Source organism: Mustela putorius, unplaced genomic scaffold (assembly GCF_011764305.1).
Source record: "Mustela putorius furo isolate JIRA1106 unplaced genomic scaffold, ASM1176430v1.1 tig00000508_pilon_pilon_pilon, whole genome shotgun sequence".
Classification (NCBI taxonomy): Eukaryota; Metazoa; Chordata; class Mammalia; order Carnivora; family Mustelidae; genus Mustela; species Mustela putorius.
In genome coordinates, this window is record NW_025421402.1 from 20,727,927 (window position 1) to 20,740,599 (window position 12,673).

Here is a 12,673-nt window from a genome sequence, read left to right on the forward strand (position 1 = left end):
CAGCTATTGAGTACTCAAGTTCTCCTAAGGGATTTATAAGCATTAATTCATGTAATCCTCATTATAACCCTGAGTTAGAGACTATCATTTTATTGATGTGAAAACTGAAGAGAGGTTAAGCAACTTGCACTAGACATCCATGTCTTCTAGACATATAATAGTCGTATGTACAATAAAGCGATATACTTGTGTTAATATCATTTGGCCATACTTTTTAGGTTTTTTTAAAAATGCTTTTGAGGAAAGATTCTGTATTAAGTGAGATGTATCAATGAATGGGTCTTTAGAAATATTAGTTAACTCCCTTTCTTCCATTTGGTTTAAAATCCATTTGATTTGAGGCTGTTAACATTTAAGGTAAAATGCAGTTGAACAATTACGATTCCGCTAATAACCTATTTTAAATTTAAACATTTCTGCAAGTTTAGCAGAACCAACAGCTCTTTACACAGAATCTACTGAACCGTGGCAAAATACCAACAGGCCTTATTCATAACTACTTTAAGGGACCACACCCAACATCAGTATTAAAAAGGGAGCAAAGCACTATCATTTTCAGCTGCAGCAATGACTTTTAAAACATGTAGCATTTATTGATGTCAAAATCAAGTGCTTGCTACTGTAACCGTGTCACCTTTCTTAGAAACAAATGGTCAGGAAAAACGATGAAGCAGCACAAGGTCACTTATGTCCCCATATAAGTACTATTAACTAATGTACATTAAGACTAAGCACTGAAGGTAAATGAAGCTTAGTTTTAAAAGATTTAAATTATTAGCGCCTCATTCAAATTAACTGCTCATGCCTAATATGGTACAGAAATGGAAAATGTCCTCGTTTTCAGGATATTGGCTATTTTGTCCATGGTAGGGAAATTAGTAAAAAGAGCAGGTAAGGAGAAGATGGCATAAAAACAGACAAAGAGCCGAGTTAATTTTGCTTAAACTTATTCAATTTACATATGGAAAAAGAAGTCTAAAAAATACACATGAAGTAGAGCAGTCTCCGTCCAGACCTGATTTTTTTATTTAAACAGCCAGTCGTCTACCCTCCAGCCAGAGGGAGGCTGGGTGGGAGGAAAAGGGGCAGGCGGGGGATCGGTGGGAAGGGGGAAGGGGGACCCTATGAAATAGGAAACAAGCCCTTAGTGCTGGAACTCTCATTACTACAAATTCGATTCAAAACAGGGAAAAACTTTCTAAGCATCATGAGACAGGATGTTCTATTCTGCCCAGAAACTTACATGAGAAAATCTACGACACCGAAGTAGGGAATTTAATGGAATGAAAGCTTTTGGCAGCTATTCTTTGGCCACTAAACTCAGTTGTTATAATGACAAAACTATTGAGGGTTGAAATGGAAGCTAAGTCAACGAATTGTGAGGGAGGATCAAACAGGAATCCTAAACTTTCTCACTTTCCACCAGAAATCTTTGAGAATATTATGAATAGCAAATCCACATGAAGATTAAAATCACTAATTAATAAAGTTTAAAGAGATCAGTAGTTCTGCTCTAGAGTTTAGATTTAAAATAAATACCAAGATACATATACTATTTTCTCAAAAATTAATATTTCTTTGATCTTAAATAATTTATATGGATACATATCAATAACCTAAGCGCCAACAAAGCATTTATTCATCAACTATTTTTTAAAAGCTTATTGTGAGCCAGACAGTAAAAAGTCTCATAAAGAAATATTGGTTGTTTTCTAGAAAAATTTTTTGTAGTCCCAGAAACTATGAATGGTTAGCATAATTCTAAGATTTGTCACTGCTGTAAAAACAGTGAGAATAGCAAAAAGCATAAAAAATACAATTCAAAATAGAAAACATAAAGAACAATTTTGCTGAGAATAATATAACATATATTCTGCATCTTCCCCGTTTTTGAGGAAAACGCACTTGGGTTTCTTCTTCTTTGGCCTTTGGCTAATGTGCCAGGTCTGGCATTCGATTAATTTTGCAGACCTAACAGTTGGTTTCGAAATCTCCTATAACATGTTCTTCAGAACATTAGACCCAATGAAGTGTTCTATAAGGGGAGGGGGGAGCCTCCAAAAGCAAACAAATCTAAGAAACACTCCATTACCAAAGTCTTTAAAAAAAAATTCAACATATACATTAGCATATTAAAAGCCCTGACAAATCACAGACTCTCTGTTCAAATAACATCTATTCATTTTTCAGAGGCAGTGTTCCCCCAAATCATCTGGGAAATCTTTGTTTCCTAATCATTAACTTGGAGCCTCTAACTTTTTCCTTGTGTGATATTCAAAAATAAGGTCTATAGGTCAGTATGAGTTTTTTGGCCCATTGTGAATGTTTCACCTGCATTTTTAAAGAAAATTAAATTTGTAAATGCATTTAACTTGCCTTATGTTCCTAATGTAGTACGGAATGATTTGGGGGTCCTTCTCCAAGCTCAAGGAATAGGCAGGCACAAGCTCTCTCTCTAGTCACGAGCAGGAGCCACAAATGCCCCCTACGCAGGTATTATAAATAAGAAATACCTCCAAAATCAGGCCTCCAGGAAAGGAAGAGGTACAGAAAACTTCAAAGGTATAAGTCATTAGAAGATAGAGTGAAGATCATGTAGGGTTATCTAATCCCTCATTTCATATGTAAGGAAATTAGGGCCGGGGGACAGAGCCCCGATTCAAGACCAAGTCGTCTGACTCCAGATCTCAGGCTTTTCCCCTAGGTCAAGCTCCCCAGGCCTTATGGGGTATAAGATCCGTGGGTCTGTATAAACTAAAAACAAGGCAGCATCAGTGGCTGCTGAGGAAGTTATAAATTAAAGAATAAAGAACATTATCAAACATCAGGTTGCTTCAGACTTAGAAAGTTAAAGAAAACTAAGAAAAAGTTTATTTTTTCTTGTTAGTTTAATCATTGTACGACAAAGCTCATTTCTTGACAGCATTTAAAAAATTTTGCTTTGTTTCAAGTGAACTCACCTACTATTTGAGGTCACGTGGCTCAGAGGTCCTAAGGTACTGATGACAAAGCATGGAAGTAACACCAGGCAAACAGGTGATTCAAGTATTAGTGGAGGCGGGATCATTAAACTTTAAAAAAATCCCCTAGGCTTTCATCTGTTTCCATATTCATAAGTTTGTCAGCTATTAATTTGCATACTCAAATATTTGAGATTGTTTCAAATTAATTTTGTGATGTCAGCTGATCACTTTTTGTTTTTTAAAGATTTTATTTATTTATTTGACAGAGAGAGTGAGCACAGGCAGAGAGAGTGGCAGGCAGAGGCAGAGGGAGAAGCAGGCTCCCTGCTGAGCAAGGAGCCCAGATGTGGGACTCGATCCCAGGAGGCTGGGATCATGACCTGAGCCAAAGGCAACCGCTTAACCAACTGAGCCACCCAGGCGTCCCAGCAGATCACTTTCTAATCAATTTCTAGAGTTTACATATTTTATAGAGGAGATAAAGCATGTAGTCTTTGTTCCTTTCCTTAAGCAAACAAATCATTTCCTCTGTAACAATTAAACCTAAGTTTCCTAAATCTACTGCATACATTAACAACTGTAAAGGAAAAAAGAAAAATGCACCAGTAAATTGGAATAACGTGTTTTCTAAATACAAAAAAAACATATAGGTGATGTAGATACTAAGTATTTTTAAGATGCAAATATACTGACTTATGTAAGAAATACCCTAACCCTAATCTTTGGTGTTTTTATCTGTTCAAACGCCTATACGTAAGAGTCAAATGAAATAGGAAAAGGACTGAAATAAATTTTAGACTTTCTTAAAATGCACACAGAAAACCACTCCCACTCCTTGTACAGAAAAAGGATTAATAAAAACAAATTAAGTCACTACAGTTTTCAGTGTCTTTTCTTAAGAGATGGAAAAACTGACAACAGTAATTTTTTTCATTATCTACAAGATTAAAATTTGACTTAACACTAGATACTCTGCGCCAGGAAAAAATGGGACTTGCTTCTTCCTGTTTCTTCTCACTCTCTGAAAGCAAAGCTTCTTAAAGTATCCCACTTTTTATAATCTCTAAAAGTCCAGGGCACCGACTCCAACATGTTAAAATCTTAATTCAAAGGTACCACTGAGACATCTTGCAACTTTATGCATTTATTTTGCTGATGGATTCTTATGCCAAATTCCTGACTTGAACTATTTTTAAAAAATTATTATTTTATTATCAATTTTTTTTTCAGTGATGGCTTTTGGGGGATTTTTTTTCCCCCCCTTAGCTTTGTGTTTGTTTTGAGAGGAAGAAGAGGGGTTAAGAAAATTCAGAGTTAAAAAAGTATTGAAGTTGGACAGAATTACTCACAGTCAAACTTGAGCCTCTGGAATCTACCCCTCTCCCAAAGAGTGTAGATAGCCTCCACTGAAGTTTAAGTCTGAATGGCTGAATCGAGAAATTCATCAAGTGAGAAAGTCACTAACTGGTAAATCATGTGTTACCTCAGCGATCACTCTATGTTCCCCAAAGCATAATAATGTCATTTTTTGTACTTAAGTATAAGTTTCTGTTGGTTTTGCTTAATGGCTTGAAAGACAGAATCTTTTTCATTTGGAATCTGATAATATGTAGAGATTATTTTATAGTACCTTCTGTTCTTCTGTGAATTCGGAATTATTGTGTTGAGCTTGGGCCTCTTTTTGTAGATGTCTTGCTAATCTGTAAGAAGAAAACAATACATTCTTCAGAATTGAAGGAAAGCAAACTATCTCAATAATGAAATAATTTAAATCTTTTAAAAGAGACAATGAAGTACAATAATATGTTGCTGTGCTTTCAAAGTCTAAATCTACATTATTTTTAGAATCAAACTCTATACAACAAAAATGAAAATAAGATATAGTACTTTTGGGGCGCCTGGGTGGTTCAGCCCCGCATCAAGCTCCCTGCTTGGTGGGAAGCCTGTTTCTCCGTCTCACACTCCCCCGCTTGTGTTCCCTCTCTCCCTGCCTCTTTCTCTTTGTCAAATAAATAAATAAGATCTAAAAAAAAAAAGATATAATACTTTTTATACCATTGCACTGGGACAAATTTCAGCTCTAGGCAGTAAAAACAGAATCTTAGAGCTGGAAAGAATCTCAAGTGGCAACTAATCCAACTTTCTTCAGTATGCATGAATTTCTTCTTTAACAAGCCAATAAGCAGTTGTCCAGATTTTGCTTAGACACTTCCAGTGAGCACCAGTCATAGTACCAGCCAGAGACACTTTATCAGTCTATCATTAATTTGCTGATAAGATTAGTCCAAATAACAGCCATGACAAAATGATAAGTCTATTAAATTATGCTTTTCAAAATATTTTTCATGAAAAATAAAGAAAATCTTCCACCAATCAGACATGAAAATCATTGTTTTTTCCAATTATCATTCTTAAAAATAGCAGCTAGGCCTTGGATAAGTTTTCAAGGATGGATCTTGAAACTCAACAGTAAGGATCCAAAGCTTGCTCTCTCTCCCTCTCTCTCTTTTTAAAAAAGATTTATTTATTTTGACAGAGAGAGAGAGAAAGCGAGAGCATGCAAGGGGAGGGGCAGAGGGAGAAGCAGGTTCCCCAGCAGGCAAGGAGCCCAATGCCGGGACTCCATCCCAGGACCCTGGTATCCTGACCTGAGCTGAAGGCAGACACTTAACTGACTGACCCACTCAGGCATCCCCAAAGCTCTTCCTGAGACAATAAAAACTAAAAGACTGACTCTTACAATGAAACAATAAAAGGACAGGTAACTTAATTTAAAAATGGAAAAAGAATTTGAACTTTAAAAAAAAAAAGATTTATTTATTTATTTTAGAGAGAATGAGAGAGACTGAGAAAGCGCGAGCTAGGGAGAGGCACAGGGAGAAGCGGACTCCCCTCTGAGCGTACAGCCTGACTCCGTGCTCGATCTCATGACCCTGAGATCATGCCCTGAGCCAAACCAAGAGTCAGACACTTAACCGACTAAACTACACAGGTGCCCCCTGAACATTTTTCCAAAGAAGATACAAAAATGGTCAATACGCACATGAATATCATATCATTAGTCATTAGGGAAATACAAATCAAATACAAATACAAAATACAACGAAATACAAAATACAAATCAAAACCGCAATGAGATACCACCTCATATCCACTAGAATGGGTACAATTTCTAAAAAGAGAGAAAAAAAAATAATGGTGTTGGCAAAGATATGGAAAATCTGGAACCTTCATACAGTGCTGGTAGGAATGTAAAATGATGCAGTCGCTGTGGAAAACAGTTTGGCAGTTCCTCAAAAGTTAAACATAGAGTTACCATACATAAAACCCAGCAATTTCAAAATTCTAGGTATAGTCCAAGAATTGAAAACATGCTCACACAAAAAAACCTACACACGGACGCTCAAACTGGAAACACCCATAATGTCTATCAACTTGCAGAATGAATCAATAAAATGTAGTGCATCCACTCAACGAAATACGATTTGGTGGCAAGAGGAATGAAGATTGAAACATGCTACAACACGGATGACCCACAAAAACATTATGCTAAATGAAAGAAGCCAGATGCAAAAAAAAAAAAAAAAAAAAAAATCACATATGATTCCATTTACACAAAATGTCCAGAATGGGTAAGTCCCCAGAGACAGCAGATTTGCGGTTGCCAGGGGCTGGGGTAAGGAAGGAATTGAGAGCGACTGATAGCAGGTATGGGGTTTGAGGGTGATGGAAATGTTCTGAGACGAGATTTTGGTGACGGCTTCATAACCATGCAGAGCCAAAGAAGGCTCTGGGAATATACTAGAGTCACCAAATGGTACAACTTTACAATGAGAGATCTTATGTGATATTTATCTCAATTTTTAGAAATTTTAGAAATCGAGAGATTCTTTGGTGAAACACTTTGTAACTGGCAAAAGAAGTTAAAAATCGTAATTCTCAAGCATACTATACCATTCTGGGTGGGGAATAAAACCAAGAGTGCAAAGAGTAGCAAGCATTAGATTTCCTACCAAGCCCACTGCAAGACAGTTCACTGAGTTTCCAAAAAATATTCTTAGATGAGAGTTCTATTCTATGCAATCATGCCTTCAGAGTTCAGGTGTAAAGTTCATTATATTTGATGGCATCCATCCGATCTAACTCCTACCAAAAATTATTGACATTTGCCAAGAATCACTCCATTATGTTACTTAAACTGCTTCTATCCATTTATTTATTGTACCTCAAAGGTAGAACCCCCATAATATTATCCTATGGTGTCATGTAGAGACCCTCTCTTCGTGGATTCTACACAGAAAAAAACACAAAAACAGAAACAGCCATTATTCTTGTCCTTGCTCTGCACTTGATTTCTAATTCTTGGTGGCCTACCACTTATATGAAGTTCTCTTTTAGGAATTATAGTCTCTATTTAATGATGTCAACTATATATCTCCAATATCAGGGAAGTTATAATGTGGCACAGTTTCTTTATTGGAATAGTTCTACATACCGTATGCTAATAGTGACTGTTAACTTAAGCAGGGTCACTCTTGGAAGAAAGAGGGTAGCTCTTAACTGCTCAAATGCTAGTAACAGTCAGCAGGCAAGGGTGTTAAATTCAAACAGAATCCTGCTTTTAAAAATTAGGCAACAGACTGGGAGGAAATATTTGCAAATCATGTAACTGATAAAGAACCTATACCCAGAATACATAAGGAACCCTTATAAACTCAAGAGATAAAAGAGAAACAACTCAATTAAAAAATAGGCAAAAATTTGAATAGACATTTCCCGAACCAGATTTACAGAGGGAAGATAAGCCTAAGAAAGGATGCTGGGCATCATCAGTCATGAGAGAAAGGCAAATTAAAACTACAGTGAAGTACCTTATACACCTACTAGAACGGCTAGAGAGCCAGTGACAAACGCCACAAATTTGGAGAACAGTAACTCTGATACGCTGCTGGGAGAAATGTAAAACTGTATAGTCAGTCTGGACAATATGGCAGTTTCCTTCAAAAAGTACACATAAATTTACGTTAACCAGAAATCCCACTCTTTGGTATCTACCCAAAAAGAATGAAAATATATGTGCTCACAAAGACATGTGAATGTTCACAACAACATTACTGATAATAGTAAAAAAGGAGAAACAACTTCAAAGTCCCTTAGCTAGGGAAAGGACACACAGATGCGGTATATCCATACAATGTTAACGCTACGCAGCGGTAGAAAGGAACAAAGTACTGATATACGTTCAACATGGATGAACCTCAAACACATTAGGCTAAATCAAAGAAGCCACATACCAAAGACCACAATTTACATAACTCAATTTACATGAAATATCCAGAAGAGACAAGATCTTAAGAGACAGAATATAGATTCGTGGTTGCCTAGGGCTGGAGCAGGAATATGGAGTGATTGCAAATGGGCTCAAAGGAGCTTTTGTGGGGTGATGGAAATGTCATAAAATTTGATTATAGTGATAGTTGTACAACTTGGTAAAGCTACTAAAAATTAACTGGACTGTACATAAAAATGGGTGAATTCCATGGTATATAAGTTATACTATTTTTAAAAACTTTTTTAAAGGCCTGCGTAAAACAATTTTCTAAATCCATAAATGACTGCACCATTTTAAGACAAAGTGAGACATGATTTTGGCCACTGAGGGAAAATGCACATGATCTGGATATTAGATGAGCAGCTCAAAGAGTTCACATTCTACTGGGAAAGGCGAGAAACCTCTCAAATATTCTCTAGAGAAGAGTCTCTTCTCACAGGGATGCCTCCAGGTCAAACAGCACTACTCTCAAGAGGGAGCTGAAAACATACTTGGAACACATAAACAAGTGACTGAAGGAAACCCCATAACAATCCACAACAAAAATTAGTGCTTCTCAAACTACCTGTAGTGAAGGACTAGTTTCTTTCCCCAATCTGTTCCCAGCTAATACTTCTCTAAAATATAAAAACTCTTAAGATGTCCAATTGCTATTAAGTTTCTAAATCTTCAATCTCAATTCCTTTACCTCACTGCAGACCAGCACCCCTCTGTAGACCCACTCTGAGTAGCACTGTTGAAGGCATTAATAAAAGTGATTAAAGCAAGGATTATTCAGTCTTCAAACAAATATTGACTGAACATCCGTGTGCCAGATTAATACCTCAGCACTGATCCTGCAAAACACCTGATTCTGAGCAACACAGTCCATGCCCTTCTAATGGAAGTCTGGGGTCATGTATCCCCAGGCTGCTGAAAGAGCTGGCCTGCTTCATGGAATTATTTTTAAGTGACCAGGTATATCTTGGCTAGCAATTCTAATTCTCACATATTTGTTTAAATCTTCCAACAGCACTTTAATATCAACTCAATGCTCCCATGGCATACTTCTGAATCCATATTCATTCAAAAGAATACAACATATAGTTTCTAAGTAAACAATTATTTAATAACAGCCTAGCTTCCCTAGGACACGATGTATATAGTCAGAATAAGAAAACACCTCCGACTCTACCCTCTTAGAGTTTACATTCAAGTGGGAAGAGAGACAATAGACCAAATGAATAAGTAAAATATATTGTATTTTAGATTGTGATAAATTCTATGAAAAAAATTAAGCAGGATTGGCGGGGGGATGGTTAGGATGTGGAAGACGAGGTAGAGGGGGTTGGGGTGGATAACAGGTTTCACTATTTTAAATAAGGTAGCCAGAGAGAAACTTACTAAGATAATATCTGAACAAAGACCTGAAGGAGGTGACCAAGGACCTAAGCAGATAATGAGAGAATGTTCCAGAAAAAGTACAAAAGCCCTAAGGCAGAAGCATGCTCCTGGAAACAGCAAGCACTGTGGTAGCACATACTCTTTTTCTACTTCCGTAATAACAAAACCCATTTACTTAAAAATTCTCCATTAGTCTCTCAGGGTTTTGAAGGTAGGAATCAAATCTTATACATCTTTACATCTCCTGCTCTTGTCACTGAAAGAAAACATTGTTTAAGCGATAGTATTCTTACATCATGATGGTACAAACATGTTTCTTTCCTCCCCAACATCTCCACTCCCATAAATTCCCTCTGTGTTGCAAGACCATAAAGTCCCTGCTGCCCAACCAGAAATGCCAATTATCCTAGACTCTTCCTCATTCATTCTCAACATCCAGTCACTAAATGCTGTCCATTCTTTTTTCTAGTATTTAGCGGCCCCCAAATGGTCTCCTTTTCTGCAACATTTCCTCCCAGATAACTGAAATAAAAAGGACAATTTGTCTTCATTTTTTTAACATATTAATTTTAAATTCAACCTCATTTGATATGTAGCCTATGTATTTACAAAATCTTAGCCAATCGTTACTCCTCCTACACTGGCAGTTCTTTTGAGAACTTCTCTGAATCATGAAGTTCAAAGGTTAGTACCATGGCCCAACAATGGATTTGTATGTGGCTATTACTCTCATTGAGATGTTTCTAGAAATTCCAGCTCAACAGCTTGCATACTCAATTTTCCTTTGTAATTTCAATTGGACACGGTATTCTTCACTTTCCATTGTGAAGTCCGCTGCTGAGTGCCAACAGCTGCTAAGTCCCGCCGTATGACAAGTGAAGGTAGCTTTACATTTCAGGGGAAGTGATTCTAGTGAAGCCGCAGAATGAGTATACACAGGTGCTCACTAGCTACGGTAAGGATAAGACATGTTCCCTGGTAACGAGGGAAACCTCATTTGTCCAACTCACATACACCAGGCATGTTAAATAAAGCGTGCTAAGCACTATGTAGTACAGCAGTCAGGATTTGGGAGTTAGAAAAAAAAAAAAATCAGATTTCAGCAGTAGCTTTATGACCCCCCTGTTAATTTGTTTAACCTGAGCTTCAGCTTCCTCATTTTGTAAAATGAGAGTAATGTTCTCACTAAGTAGTTGCAGGAGTGCGTGAAATCAAGCGAAGATACAAAACAGAGCTAGTACTTGTTATACTTGGCAACAGGGCCCAGAGCACGGTTGTTTTCAGGGCTCTTTGAAACTACAAGTCAGTACCTTGGGGGTCTAAAACATCTGCACATTTGAATTATCTTAATGGTCAGATAAAAACAAGAGACTATTGTACGGAAAGGAAATAGAATTTAAAGTTCCCAACACTCAACGACGGGGGGTGGGGGGGGTGATTTTTCTCACAGGGTTTCATACTCAGTTAACACCTCAAACAATAACTAGCTTTTAACCAAGAAGTAATTCATGCCAACTGTTTGCAAACAATAGCATTTTAGCAGACAGTTCTAATTTTTCAGTAAAAGGTGCAAGAAATTAAGCAAGGTTTTATTTATTTTTTTTTTTAAAGATTTTATTTCTTTATTTGACAGATCACAAGTAGGCAGAAAGGCAGGCAGAGGGGGAAGGGGGAAGCAGGCCCCCTGTTGAGCAGAGAGCCTGATGCGGGGCTCGATCCCAGGACCCCGAGATCATGACCTGAGCCGAAGGCAGAGACTTAATCCACTGGGCCACCCCGCTGCCCCAGCAAGGTTTTATATAGGCGTAAATCTTGCCTTTTAACTTAAAAAGCCCCCCTTAAGTTTTTTTTGGGGGGGGGGTTGCCAGAAAGGTTATAAGAGATTGGACTTCGGGTCAAAGATCAAAGAAACGGGTCCTCACAAAGTACCCAGCGGCTATACATTCGACACAGGACAGGGAGGAGGGACCCAGAGAGGGAGTGGTGGCTCCCGTGCGCGGTCCATTAATTCAGTTCGCTCTCTTCTGTTCACATCCTGCGCGGACTCCACCCAAAGCAAGCGAGCGAGGGGGTGGGTGGGACTCCCACAGCCAAGCAAATAACAGTCCCAGAAACCGAAACGGAATCGAGGTGCATTGTGAAAACACGGCTCCTCCGAAAGAGGGGTGGAGAAGGGGCGCCAGAGGGGACCCTCTCCTGGGCGGGTGAGGCGCCCCGGGCGGTCCCCGCTGCTTCCTGGGGGCGCCCCCTCCCCTCGAGCGCCACCAGTTCCCTCCTGTCCTACACGGGGGAGGAGGAAGGCACCGCCGCGAGCGAGGCCACTCATCCCTGGAACGTGGGCGGGGAACACACAAGTATCCCTCGGAGATTCTAGAAGAGAAGCTAAGCTGAGCGGCCGCGACCTGAGAGAGGCGAGGGAGAGGAGGGAAGGGCTCCGACCGCAGAGCGGGGGACGGGAACGACAGGGGCAGTCTGCTAGCGCGGGCGCCCCCGGAGAGGGGGGCTACCTGTTGAATGGAACGGACCCCGGGGCGGCGGACCGAGAGAGGGGCGCGAAAGCCCAGCGAGCGGGCGGCAGTGTCCTGGGCAGCCCGTCCGGGGCCGGCGCGATCCCAGCCCCCGTGCCTTCGGGGGCCCCACCCTGGGACACGATAAGAGACACGGACAGAAGAAAGGGGGAGGCGGCCGACCGGAGCCCGGCTGGCCCGCTCCCGCGGTTAGTCACTCACATCTGATACTCGTCTATCGCCTCCACCAGCTGGCCCCAAGAGTCGAAGTCGGCGCCTCTCCTAAAACTGGCGCCCCAGCGCTGCAGCAGACTCCGGGTCACCTCCGACATGGCCGGTGCCCACCCCGTCCCCTCCCGCCCCTACCCCAGCGAGGCCGGGCTCTAGCGCGCCATCCTCCCCGGGCCTGGCCCCGACATTAACAGGGCCAGGAGGAACCGCTACGGCCACCACCGCCACCCGCCGAGGAGCCGCCCAAGCCCATTTGC

The 12,673-nt window shown here is 39.9% G+C and overlaps 1 protein-coding gene across 2 annotated transcripts in view; it reads right to left on the reverse strand.

Annotated features, from left to right (window-relative positions):
• The window catches only part of AIDA (axin interactor, dorsalization associated), a 37,587-nt gene extending 24,915 nt beyond the window's left edge, over nucleotides 1-12,672 (reverse strand). Inside the window, exons 1-3 of one of the 2 annotated variants that reach the window (XM_013055556.2) lie at nucleotides 12,408-12,672; nucleotides 4,594-4,663; nucleotides 4,313-4,390 (exon numbers count right to left, since the gene is read on the reverse strand). In XM_013055556.2, coding sequence (XP_012911010.1) covers nucleotides 4,313-4,390; nucleotides 4,594-4,663; nucleotides 12,408-12,517 — 258 coding nt within the window. In that variant the 5' untranslated portion in view covers nucleotides 12,518-12,672. The remainder of the gene's footprint in view (nucleotides 1-4,312; nucleotides 4,391-4,593; nucleotides 4,664-12,407) is intronic. The other variant, XM_004751448.3, reaches the window with a different exon arrangement.
• Between the last annotated feature and the right edge of the window lies 1 nt (nucleotide 12,673).